The following is a 13,557-nucleotide window of genomic DNA, read 5'->3' as shown; positions in this document are numbered from 1 at the left end:
TCACACTTCGCCAGAAGGAACAGGTACACAGTCTGGGGGTGCTTCTGGATCCAAGCCTCTCCCTGGTTTCCAAGGTTGAGGCAGTGGCCGGAAGTGCCTTCTATCAGCTCCGGCTGATATGCCATCTGTGTCCGTTTCTTGAGATAAACGACCTCAGAACAGTGTTACATATGCTGGTAACCCCTAGATTGGATTACTGAAATGCACTCTATGTGGGGCTGCCCTTGTGCATAGTCCATAAACTACAGCTGGTTCAGAATGTGGTAGCCAGGTTGATCTCTGGATCATCTTGGAGAGACAATATTACTCCCGTACTGAAAGATCTACACTGGCTGCCGATAAGTTTCTGGGCAAAATTACAAAGTGCTGGTTATAACCTATAAAGCCCTAAACGGCTCGGCCCCTGGGTATTTAAGAGAACGTCTTCTTCATCATGAACCCCACTACCCATTGAGATAATCAAGATAGGTCTGTCTGCAGTTGCCACATTTGGTGGCTACTTGGGGACGGGCCTTCTCCTCTGCTGCCCCAAAGCTTTGGAACACGCTCCCTGCTGAAATAAGAGCCTCCCCATCTCTGACAACTTTTAAAAAGTCTTTAAAGACACACTTATTCTCCCAGGCTTTTGTTTTAACAGTTTTAACATCGTTTTAAAATGTTATTTTACAATTTAAATTGTGGTAATGTTTTAACTTTTACTATATCATTTATTTTGTTTTAACTACTGTCTTTTTTGCTGTCATTTATGTAAACTAATGTTTTAACTTTTTGTTTGTTGTAAACTGCCCAGAGACGTGAGTTTTGGGTGGTATAGAAATGTGTTATAAATACATAATAAATAAATAAATAAATGCCAGCCAGTCATGGCATGGCTTGGAAGCGTGCCACATATCCACCCAGGACTGGGCACTCATTTCTGAGGTTGTCTTGCCACTTGGGCTATTCTTTGTTGCCACAAACAGCTTGTGTACTGAGACAGCAATGCTAAGCCAGGCTTTGCCTGCTGCTCTTCTGCTTGAGAAGACGATGGGTAAGCTCCAGTTTATGCTGTTCACAGACGAAGCAATTGCCTTGGCAGGTCAGCTGAAGATTGGAGTGGTGGATTGGCTCAGGACACCCTTGGGTAAATCAGCAGAGCATGCTTTGTCCTGCCTATGTGGCCCAAGGATGAAGGGCAAGCGGTCACCTCTGACCAGCTACCCAAGTGGAGGGCCCTGCGAGCCCAGGAGGGGAGGTTGGGGCACAACCAGGAGGAGCACCTCCTGTTGGTGTGCAGTCCACCCCTAGCAGCAGCATCACCACCGCTTCCCAGTCCAGCAGTGTGATGTCCCTGGCAGGAGCCGGTGGATCTGCTTAAGTGTTCTACCCGGTGGTTCACAGAGGGGTTCCTTGGTGCCTTGCCAGGGGTACAGGAGGAGTCTACCGAGCCCTGCAGCAGTGCTGAGCAGTGTGTGCTGAAGTTCCTGCTGGAGCTGATGGCAGGCTGGGAGATGGAGCTGACCCAGTTTGGGGCAACACGTCACCAAGTTGAGCTGGACTTGGCGATGGTTGCTGGAGGGTTCCTCTCATGCGCACCAAACACCATCCAGAGCACAAGGGTTTTCTCCATGGCCGGGAACGTGCTGACACCTCATCTTTCACACTTAGTGGCTGACTTGGTGGAGCGGCTGGTCTTCCTGAAGGCCAACCTTCCCCTGCTGGGCTATCCCACACTGGCCATGGAGGGTGAGTGACTCATGGTCATCCCCACCCACTGCAACATCACTGGCAGTTCGCCCCACCCTGGCCAACCCCACAACCAACTCCCTAACCAGATGTGTCACAGCCAGCCTTTAGTGCTGCTGACACATACAGACATGCACACACGCATGCCACCGCCATGGCCCATGATGAGATAGATGGTGCCCTGAACCAAGTGTTGGGCTGTCAGCTGGGTCCCTCACGTTAAAGGTTTTGGGTGTTGTTGGGTGGGTTTTTTTTTTTTGCCAATGTGGCCCTTGCCTAAAAAACAGCAAAGACCACTGCTCTACTCCCTCAAAGACTAGGATATTAGAAAGCTAGCTGCCTGGGAAGCTCATCTGTGCCTGTACTTTTCTAAAACAAATTCATGAGAAAACACAGGTTCGTTTGCCCTATTACTTTTGCAGATGCACCAGAGTGTATAAAGTCCTGCCTCCCCGCCCCCACTAAATGTCAAATAATTTCTATGATCTAACATCTCCCCAACCTAGGATACTACAATAAGTCTGCAACTTGCAAATGCAGCCAATCAGCCACATATGGTGGCCCACCAGGGGCTTGAAACATTTGTTCTCGTTGCTTGGCAGCAAAAATGGAAGGTAGGGGGACAGGTCAACCTCAAGCACCTGCCCGGCCACACAAGTTGTTCAGGGCCCACAATGTAGTCAGCTGAGAAGCCTCAAGCTGTAACTGCAGCTTCCAAAAACAGGCCTGAAACGGTAACCAACACCTCTCTGTTATACACAACTGAAAACCAGCTCAAAAGAACCCTGGCTGTATTTTTGTTTCCAGAAATCTTACTTGGAACTATAAAAGAAGATGCTTGTCTGAGTACAGTAAAAAGTTGGAATTTTCCAAGTTTAAATTAGAAGTCTGATTCTATTAGGATATGGCAAGCCTCAAAGAAGAACTGATAGGCTGTTTTGTGCCAGGCCAAATTTTAAAAGTGTGAGAGATATTGAAATGCTGGAATAGTTGATTGGAACAAAAATGGAATGATAACTTCTGTCAAGAGCACTAGCTTAGATCTACATTGCTGATCGTTCTTCTAAAGGGAAAGGATTTCATAATCCCTTGAGAGAGAGCAAAATAATGTTTATCACTATACCATTTGAGAGGCATAATGGCAACCAAAATTGCCTTGCCGCAGAGATCCATAGGCACAGCATTTAAGTGGAACGTAAAAATCCTCTTGAGTTGATGGATTTACTCACCCAATAGGTGCCACTGACTGTTTTGAGGGTACTAATCAACATATGTTCTTAACTGTCCGGAGAGAGATGGGGACCTTGAATCTAGTCCATACTCAGTGGAGGGAGAAAGAGCTCCTAGAGTTAGCCTCCAACCCCATGTGATCAGCATCATGATAGCCAAGTATCTGTTAGGGACTGTGCCCGCTCTAGTCTTGTGGTAGCAAGTATGAATTGTCCCCTTTGCTAAGCAGGGTTCACCCTGGTTTGCATTTGCATGGGAGACTACATGTGAGCACTGTAAGCTATTCCCCTTTGGGGCTGGGGCTGCTCTGGGAAGAGCATCTGGGTAAATGCATGCAGAAAGTTCAAAGTTCCTTCCCTGGCATCTCCAGATAGGGCTGGGAGAGACTCTTGCCTGCAACCTTGGAGAAGCCGCTGCCTGCCAGTCTGCGTAGACAATACTGAGCGAGATGGACCAATGGTCTGACTCAGTAGAAGGCAGCTTCCTATGTTCCCAGCTCAGTGCTGTAAGCTGTCTGGAGTGCTAGATTTTAGGGTCCAACTCTGACAACAGTGCACACAGCAACCTTCTGGATGGATGATCTTCACTCCAGCAGGAGATACTTGTGGCCAAATGATATCACTGATCCTTGGGTGTTTGTTTTTCAAAGTGGAAATCGCAGTTATAGGAGGTCCAAATGGAATCAGTACCACAGTGAGGGAGGAGGGCTTTTAAAAATTCTTTACCACCTTTTGCAGTCCCAACAAAAATATCCTCTCCTGTTTACTGCTATTTGCATCAGGAGGGAATGGTCATTGGTGTTGTCATGTTGGTCCCATTCACATTTAAAGTAGGAAGGCTCTATTTATTTATTTTCACATTAAATGAAGTTTGCAGAGGAGGGGAGAGAAATCATTGCACTACTCTACAAGGACACAGGAAGCTGTATTACTCAGAGTCATACATCTGGGTCCATCTAACTCAGTATTGTCTACAGTGACTGGTAGCAGCTTCTCTAAAGTTTCAAGCAGGAGTCTTTCCCAGCCCTACCTGGGATTGAAACTGGGACCATGCAAGCAGATGCTTTACCTCTGAGCCATGGCTTAAAGGCCCCCCCCCGCCCCCGCCAGTCACTTCTGATATTGGGAGAAAAGTGTTTCAAGGGACGTTGTGCAGCAAATTAAGGAGGGGGAGGGGGGGATGTGCTCACTTCTTTCACCGACCGGCTGAGAAATTGTGCCTTATCCAACAGAAGATTATTTTCAGGGCATATTGGACCCCTCTGCACCTTAAGCGATTAAAAATGGCCTCAAATAGTAATGGCTGGATATGCAATAATCCTCATGCCAACTTAACGCATATGTTCTGGGACTGCCCCATAGTGCAAGGATTATGGAGGGAGGTTATTATGCATACTAATTTAGTGATAGATTCATCCCTTGCGCTGAAAGATCTGAACGCAGTACTGGGGTATATCCCAACTGAGTGGGGACTAAAATCAGGTCCTAAACAATGGCTATGGAGAAGCTTACTTGTAGCCAAGAGAGTAATACTGCGGCAATGGAAATCTCCCACTCTCCCTAGGAGTGAGGAATGGGTGCATGTGTTGCTCGAGTTGGCGGCACATGAAAAATGAGCCCTCATAAAAGTAAATAAACTGGATAAATGGTCAGAAGTCTGGGATAATTTGCTTGAACTATTCTTAGAATAATAATAAAAACCTTTCCTGATCTATTGGTGCAACGGTGTGTATTTCCTTCTCTTCTCCCGTCCTCCCCCTCTGCTCCCCCTCTCCCTCGTTCTCTTTCCCTCTATCTCTCCTTCCTTTTCCCACCTTCCCTCAGCCAGCACAGTGTGCAAAGGCTGGCTGGGGGAGGTATGGGGGGAAATGGGGAAAGATGTATGTAAAATACAAAATGTCAAAAAACATTAAATTAAAAAAAAAAAGGCAGCTCCCTCTGCTCTATATGTTAATAGGGCTGACACATGGCTGCCCCATCATTTTTGGCCTTAGGATGAGCTATTTATTTCTTGTGCTTCAGTTCCATGTCTTCCTCATTAATAAGAGAAATAGAGCAAGAGAACAGATCTCTTATTATATCTATTTTAACAAGGCATAATTCAATAACTTCTGTTCAAGCCACATGGAAATGCATGGAAAAAGCAGACCTCTTGGTTTAAAGTTTGCAAAGAGTCAGTGTCACAGTGGACTGTGAAATCTAAAACAAAACCTATAAAGCATGTTTAACGACTTGAGCCACCAATTCACATTCCTGATATCTGCCTTTTATTTTAAATATTCATCAACAACATGAACAAGATTTGGTCTGAAATGATGCCTATCTCTGAGAGCTACATGTTAGAATTTCAGAACCTCAAAGGGAAATAAAATATCCAATGTCCATATAAACCCATCAGTGCATGCAAAAGTGTTCCACCTGGCACTCAGCCCAACTCTGAAAATAAACCTTCTAAATCTCTCTGCACAAACTCAATTAAAACTAATTAACAAGCAACCTTTGGTTTTGAAGAGCCCTGGAAAGGGAATTAAATACGGCAATAGCGATCTGCCACTGCACTTCCTTCTTTCATCAGGTCACCTGGCTCATACATGAGATCTACAATGTATACTTGAGGAGGAAGCAGGAGTCCAGGTATTCCCAGGGGAGAATCATCCACTAATTGCACTTCATTCCATGCTCTGTTGTAGTCTCCACGGTGTAAGCTGCAACTAACACCAATTTTGTCCGCTAGAACCTAGGGAGGGAAGGAAGCAGATGAAAAACCTGTTACTATTTACTGTACTTATTTACTTGTTCTCTACCAATGCAGTCAGGACAATTCACGGGCTAAAATGATGGTTTACGATTTAATACAGTAAATGTTATATAAAAGGCGGAAAGGACAGGGAGAGAGGAGGAAAATGAGCAAATCCAAGTACCATGGCTGCTGCATAAGTTCTGGAGGCAGGGAGGAGCCAAATGGCAATTGGTTCCACTGAGCCAATGGAGAAGGACTTCTTGTCTCATCCCTCCCTTTAAGGCAGCCATGTGGATTGGTTGAAAATGGAGACAGTTCTTGGAAGAGATAAGTTATTAGCTTTCAAGGGCTGATCCACATGTTCAGAATAGGGATGTGGTACATCCTGCTGTGGACTATAGGCTAGTTTATACATTCAACAAAAACAGGGGGTAAATGTTGTCCTGGATTGTATCAGTTCAGGCTGCAGGTGGGGGCATTACCCCATTTGGGGCAATGGGGAAATAAGTGGAAGCACTGCTTGCACTACTGCTTGTTCTGACTAGTGTCGGATAAGAGGGTGCTCTTACCTCCCCCTCCGGCACTCTCCCCAAAGTCGCTGCTGCAGGGCTGCAGCATACTTCCTTTCGATCCTACCAGAAGTCCTACTGATGCGCATGTGCATCAGCCACTTCTGGTAGGATGCTGACCAGGGCTGCAAGGAGACACGAGCATTTAGATAAGGAGCCCCACAGATGTGTTCGTGCACATCCCTAATGACTATACTGTTGTGTAGCTCTTTTTGAGTAATTGTTGTGTGAGAGAATACTTACACAGCGCAAATGCTACATTTCAACATGCATGTAACATCACATAGTATGTCAGCCATTATTTATATAATGCTCTCCCCAATTGCTCAAAGTGCTTACATAGGTTATAGAAGAAACTGCCTCGCTATGTGAACCGCTTTCGAAACTTTTGTTGAGAAGCAGTATATAAATATTTGTTGTTGTTGTTGTTATACTGAGACAGACCATTGGTCCACCTTGCTCAGTACTGTCTACACTGACTGGCAGTGGCTCTCCAAGGTTTCAGGCAGGAGTCTCTCCCAGCCCTACCTGGAGATGCCAGGGAGTGAACCGGGGACCTTCTGCATGCAAGCAGATGCTCTACCTCTGAGCTACAGCCCCATCATTCCCAAATGTTATCTTCGCAATCATAAGGATTCTTTATGACCTACCCTGTCAGGTAAGTCAGTATTAGACCCATTCACATGTTATGTTCAGCACTCGTACAATGAGTATACAGTGCACATAGGTACAGATCTGTACACAGGTACAGTCATTCATATGTTATGTTGAATATAAATATAGAAGGACATTTCCTAACTGTACCATGCATTTGAAGTACCTGTATTCAGGTTCACCTTTAAAAGGAACATAGGTACAGTCATTCATATAAACACATGTATACGTATACAGACATCTGTACACTTGTACAACATAATCGGGCTATTGTTATCACCGCATTACAAATGGGACAAATAAGGCTTGGATATTGTGGCTTGCCTAAGGCCCCCCAATGTGTTTGTAGCTGAAATGAGATCTGAAGTGGGGAGTGCCAATATGGCCATTCATCTTTTTGCCTTCTATCTGGTCCTGTATTAGATTCACCTGTATCTCTATGCTAACAATTTTAGATGGTGCTTATAACTAGAATATTAACAGAATAGCAATGCCGCTACCTTTTTGTTTGATGGGAAATCAGTATTGGCTAACCACACAATGACTTACCGTAAGTACATAAATAAATAAGGCTTGAACAACACTGCAGCAAGATTATATTGCAGTTGAGATACATTCACTTGTGCTATCTACTTATTAAAATGAAACTTGTGCAACAACAACAGGATTTCTCAATCAGATAACGTGCTGGAGTAATTTACTTTACCTTGAAAAGCAAAGCCCTGTGGTAGAAGGTGCCTTTGTTGATCTTCCCAATAGGCACAACGTTGCATTTCAGTTCATATTCGATTTCACTAAGATGAAGTTCCCAGCTGAATTCATGCAACTTGTCTCTTTGGATTGGACCTCCCATTTTGTCTGCAACATACCTATTTTCAAGTCCACCGAGACAAAATAAAACAATCCTTTCTATCATATTTATGAGGCTTAGTATTAAAACTACTTCTACAGGAATATTTGGGTAGCACTTCTTGTGGATTCATTTTATGAATTGATCCAGAATGGGAGCAGAATACTGTATTTCTGAGTACCAAATGCTGGGGACAAATGGCAGAGAAAGGCCAGAGCTCAGACTGAGGACCCAGGGGCAGCTGCTTAATTTGGCTGGACTAGATGGATGGATCTGGCCAGACAATTCTTACCTTTTAATTCCAGAATGTTCTGAGTCTTTCCACATTTTTATAATAGACTACTCAAGGACAGGAGTAGCCAAAGAAGAAGAAACAGGCAGAGAGGGCAGTGGTTTTGGCTATTTGCATGCAGTGTGATCTGAGACACACTCTCCAGCCTGTTTGGCCTTGTAAGCATGGTGTAGTGGTTAGACTAGGAGCAGGAATACTCTAATTCAAATCCCTGTTCAGTCATATTTACCTGTTCAGTCATGAGTCACTGGGTGACTCAGCCTAACCTACCTCACAGGGATGCTGTAAGGATAAACATAAACCATGTAGACTGCTTTGGACTCCTTAGAGGAAGAATGAGATATAGATGCATAAAAAATAATAAATCTTCAGTCCCTATTTCTAAGAGCCAGTTTATATTTTACTGAAGCAGTGTGGCAGCTTCTTTTCTTTATTTAAATAGAACCGGTTCATTTAAGCCTTTCTTGAAGGAAAGAAGCTCCCACAGTGTGGGTAGCACTCATAGGCTACCATCCTACTTTTATCCTCACCATAACCCTGTGAGGTAAGTTAGGCTAAGAGAGAATGACTGAAATTCAGTGACCTTCCTGGCTATAGGTGGGAATCTGAGTCTAGGTTTCGCTGGTTCTAGTTCAACATGCTAATCAGTACATTGCACACAGGCTCTCCCTTGCTCCCAACACCACTCCACTAGCATATGTAGGAAGTAATCACTTTTCAGCAATTCATGTGATCGCTCTCCATGCCAGCATTGTCAATGCAGCCTATGAAAGCAACCTCCATATGCATAAAATGTGAACTTGCCCTTAGGTTCTCAGTACAGAAGCACACAACAATATATATAGCAAGTAAAAAATTTATTATTCTCATTTTATCTCTTTAGTATTCTGGTTCTAAGTACACTGAACATTGCTGGCAGATTAAAATGTGAAAACTCTTCTTTGTACGTGGCTGCTCATTTGCGTTAACTTTTAAATCTCCAACCCCTTCTCAGTTGAAAAGTGGTGGGGAAACTCATTAATGGAGCTGGGAATTTAAAAGTTAAAATGAATGAGCAGTCCACCATTGCTTCTCAGCTAAGAAGTGGCTGGGAAAACCTCTTTAACTTTTAAATCCCCAACCCCTTCTCAGCTGAGAAGCGGCATGGCTGCTCATTTTCCCTTCAACTTTTACATCTCAACCAGAAAACCCTGCAAAAGACCAAAACTACCTCTACAGTAACTAAATTTGTGTACCAGGAAGTTGCCCACAATAGGTCAAAACTGCGGAAGCTAAACACACCTTATTGGTGAGTCTCCTGTACTTTGACATGGCACCATATGAACCGTCACAGCTCTGCATACCCACAGAATCGGGGGAGGGGTTCAAGACAGCAGGCAGAGGTTTCTTGCTGCAAAGGTTATTTTTTGGGCTGTTGCCGAATTCAAGAAATCTTAGCCGATTAATCAACTGATTAAATTTGCGTGAGAAAAAACAATTTTTCTTTTTTAAAAAATCACATAATTCCTTTGTGTTTAGATGTTTTCAGTTTATATTGATTATTTTACAGTTTCATTTTACCTTTGCATTTTTATGTGAAACTGTAAGCTACTTGGGATCTTTTCTGCAGAGAAAGGCAGACTATAAAACAGGAGTAGGCATCTTTAGCTCTCCAGCTGGTGCTACAATTCTCACCAACAGCTGGAATGCCAAGGTATCCTACCCCTGCTATAAGGGGACCCATAAGACTGAGTAAGCATGTATGGCTTCTCCGAGTTGGTGGCAAGGTGAAGCAGGTAACAGAGAAAGATTTTGGTTGGTAAATTCCTATGGCAAAATGCTTTTTCAGAAGTATTTATTTTAAATTCACATTAATAATAATAATAATAATAATAATAATAATAATAATAATAATAATCACAATATAAGTGGAAAATCAGACATCACCAAGACCTGGCAATGGCTTAAGAATGGCAACTTGAAGAAAGTAACAGAGGGTTTAATACTGGCTGCACAAGAACAGGCACTAAGAACAAATGCAATAAGAGCAAAAGTAGAAAAGTCAACAACAAACAGCAAGCGCCGCCTTTGTAAAGAAGCAGATGAAACCATGGACCACCTAAACAGCTGTTGTAAAAAGATCGCACAGACTGACTACAAACAAAGGCATGACAAGGTAGCAGGGATGATACACTGGAACATCTGTGAAAAATACAAGCTACCTGTAACCAAAAATTGATGGGACCATAACATTGAAAAAGTTGAAGAAAATGAAGATGTAAAAATATTATGGGACTTCCGACTACAAACAGACAAACATCTGCCACACAATACACCAGATATAACTGCAGTCGAGAAGAAAGAAAAACAAGTTAAAATAATCGACATAGCAATACCAGGGGATAGCAGAATAGAAGAAAAAGAAATAGAAAAAAATCACCAAATACAAAGATCTACAAATTGAAATTGAAAGGCTGTGGCAGATAAAGACCAAAATAATCCCAGTGGTAATTGGCGCCCTGGGTGCAGTTCCAAAAGACCTTGAGGAGCACCTCAACACCATAGGGGCCACAGAAATCACCATCAGCCAATTATAAAAAGCAACTTTACCGGGAACAGCCTATATTCTGCGACGATATCTGTAACAGCAGTAACAACATTGACAATAAAATTCAGCCATCCCAGGTCCTTGGGAAGGACTCGATGTCTGGATAAAACAAACCAGTCAATAACACTTGTCTGACTGTGTAAATAAATAATAATACATTCAATTTTTATACCGCCCTTCCAAAAATAGGTCAGGACAGTTTATACAGAGAAATAACAAATAAATAAGATGGCTCCCTGTCCCGGCGGCCAGAATAATATATGCACAGAAATGGAAGAGCAATGAACTGCCTTCAAAGGAAGATTGGCTGATAAAATTTTTGGAATATGCGGAGATGGAAAAACTTACAGTATTGATAAGAGACCAAAATTTAGAATGTTTTAAAGAAGATTGGAAACCATTTTTATAGTATTTAAAGAACTATTTTCCTAATATTGATTTTACAACAGGGTTTGAAATTTAGTAATATTAGCAGGTTGAGTAGATCAAAATTGTGTTTGTAAAGTTTAAATCTATGTTTTGAATTATTATTATAGCAAGGGTTAATTCTATAGTTGGTGATTCATGAGGAGGTGTGAGCGGGAAGTCCATATTTGTTTAATGTGCTGTGAATGATTATTGTTAAAATTAATAAAAATTTAATTTTAAAAAAAAAGATGGCTCCCTGTCCCCAAAGGGCTCACAATCTAAAAAGAAACACAAGACAGACACTAGCAACAGTCACTGGAGTTACTGTGCTGGGGGTGGATTCCAATACTCACTGTGCAAGGGTTACAACCTGTTCCTTGGTGGTTGGTAGTGGCAGAATTGTTCTTGAAACCTCAGTGATGTAATCCATTAAAAAAGGGTCAAAAGGGGGGAGCCATAAGGCCTTTTCAGGAACTACTTCAACTATTTTAGACATTGGTTCTATTTCTTCTTCTTTTGGTTTTTCTTCTTCTTTTTTGCCTTTCCCCTTTCTTCAGTAAACAAGCAAACAAAACCAACAACACAAGTTTGAATCTTGAGCTGTCCAATGAATGTGCATCAACAGCCATTAAATATAATGGTATTTATATTAGCGAGAGAATCTATGTGGTTGCTAGGAATCGACACTGACAGCACTTAATCAATCAGTCAATCAATTTGTGTTAACTATACTAATCAGGAAACAGTAGCACTCTGGAACCCATAAGAAATGATGAATCAAGCAATCATCAATCATTATTTCAATCACAGAACAGAGAAAGGAAGAAACATTAAATAATACTTGCATAGTACTAGTCAAACAGCTTAAGTATAATAATGTATTAACAGCTTAAGTATAATAATTATTAAGTATACTTAATAATTTATTAAGTATAATAAATACTTAATAATATTAAGTATAATAATTAATTAATAGCAAACATTCTAACCATCTTATCATGAAAATAATAACTCTGAAAATCATTATAAAAATTGCAGTATAACAAAAGATGAGCTGTTTCAATATTTCCTGTACAGTTGCCCCTCGTCAACTGCGGTTTTTCCAATTGTGGATTTGAGTATCCGTGACTGGGAAATTGTAACCGCCCTCGCCAACTGCGACCTGAGTATCTGCGGTTTGGTGGAAGGTTTGGGGGGGGGGGTTGGGAATTGGGGTGTTTTTTCTATTTTTTACTGTATTTTTCTACCATTTCATGACCGTGATTCCCCTAACCCCCATTTTCAATCATTCCCTATTGGTTCCCAACTGCGAATTTGCCAACCACGAGGGTTTCCTGGAATGGTTCCAGAACGGAACCCTTGTGGTTGGCGAGGGACAACGGTATTATACGCAGACATAGGCACTCTGTGTACAGACCCTTCTTAAATCTTTCTGCAAGCACAGCCGCACACAATGTATCTAAACGGGCTAATAAAAAGCTTTACGGTATTCTTTATTTTATTTATTTATTTATTTATTTATTATTAAAATGCTTATACCGCCCTTCCAAAAGGCTCAGGGTGGTTTACATTAAAACACCATTAAAATCAATTAACAATTAAAACAAAAATTATAAACTGCATAAAATAATAGTTAACAATTAAAACATCATAAAACACCAATTAAATAGCCAAAACAATTTAAAAATAAGTTTTAAAAAGCTGAGAAAGGTTGGTTAAAGAGATGTGTTTTCAGAAGTTTCTTAAAAATTGCCAGAGATGGGGAGGATTGTATGTTAGTAGGGAGTGCATTCCACAATCTTGGGGCAGCAGCTGAGAAGGCCCGTCTCTGTGTAGCCACCAAACGAGTTGGCGGCAACTGGAGACGGACCTCCTCAAGTGACCTCAATGGGCGGTGGGGCACATAGCGAAGAAGATGTTCTTTTAAATACCCAGGGCCTAAGCCGTTTAGGGCTTTGTAAGTTATAACTAGCACTTTGTATTTTGCCCAGAAACCTATTGGCAGCCAATGTAGCTCCATCAACAGAGGAGTAACGTGATCTCTCCGAGATGACCCAGAAACCAAACTGGCTGCCGCATTCTCAACCAACAGAAGTTTCCGGACTACGTACAAAGCCAGCCCCATGTAGAGTGCATTACAGAAGTCAAGTCTGGAGGTTACCAACAAATGTACCACTTTTAGGGAAAGTAATCCATCCAAGGTACCTGGAAGTGAAGTGAAGTGAAAGTGTGCTGTCAAGTCGATTTTGACTCCTGGCACCCACAGAGCCCTGCGGTTTTCTCTTGGTAGAATACAGGAGGGGTTTACCATTGCCTCCTCCTGCACAGTATGAGATGATGCCTTTCAGCATCTTCCTATACTGCTGCTGCCTGATATAGTGCCAGTGGGGTTTCAAACTGGCAACCTTCTGCTTGTTAGTCAAGCATTTCCCCACTGCACCATTAGGTGGCATTACCTGGAAGGCTTGATGTTAAAAACTTGAGTGAACCACAGCACCACAGA

At 42.3% G+C, this 13,557-nt stretch overlaps 1 protein-coding gene and 1 long non-coding RNA gene across 4 annotated transcripts in view; one reads left to right on the top strand and one right to left on the bottom strand.

The window, feature by feature from the left end:
* The window catches only part of LOC128329458 (uncharacterized), a 118,349-nt gene that overhangs the window by 15,474 nt on the left and 89,318 nt on the right, over positions 1-13,557 (top strand). The gene's annotated exons all lie outside the window — the stretch shown is intronic.
* Positions 5,199-13,557, bottom strand: part of ARMC3 (armadillo repeat containing 3) — a 102,534-nt gene continuing 94,175 nt past the window's right edge. For 2 of the 3 annotated variants that reach the window (XM_053260701.1, XM_053260702.1), the window contains 3 exons: positions 11,408-11,605; positions 7,624-7,786; positions 5,199-5,691 (listed from right to left, as the gene is read on the bottom strand). In XM_053260701.1, coding sequence (XP_053116676.1) covers positions 5,482-5,691; positions 7,624-7,786; positions 11,408-11,605 — 571 coding nt within the window. In that variant the 3' untranslated portion in view covers positions 5,199-5,481. The remainder of the gene's footprint in view (positions 5,692-7,623; positions 7,787-11,407; positions 11,606-13,557) is intronic. The other variant, XM_053260703.1, reaches the window with a different exon arrangement.

The sequence above is a fragment of the Hemicordylus capensis genome, chromosome 6 (genome assembly GCF_027244095.1).
Source record: "Hemicordylus capensis ecotype Gifberg chromosome 6, rHemCap1.1.pri, whole genome shotgun sequence".
NCBI classification, from domain to species: domain Eukaryota; kingdom Metazoa; phylum Chordata; class Lepidosauria; order Squamata; family Cordylidae; genus Hemicordylus; species Hemicordylus capensis.
Note: the sequence above shows the minus strand (reverse complement) of the source record. Positions and strands in the feature narration are given on the sequence as shown.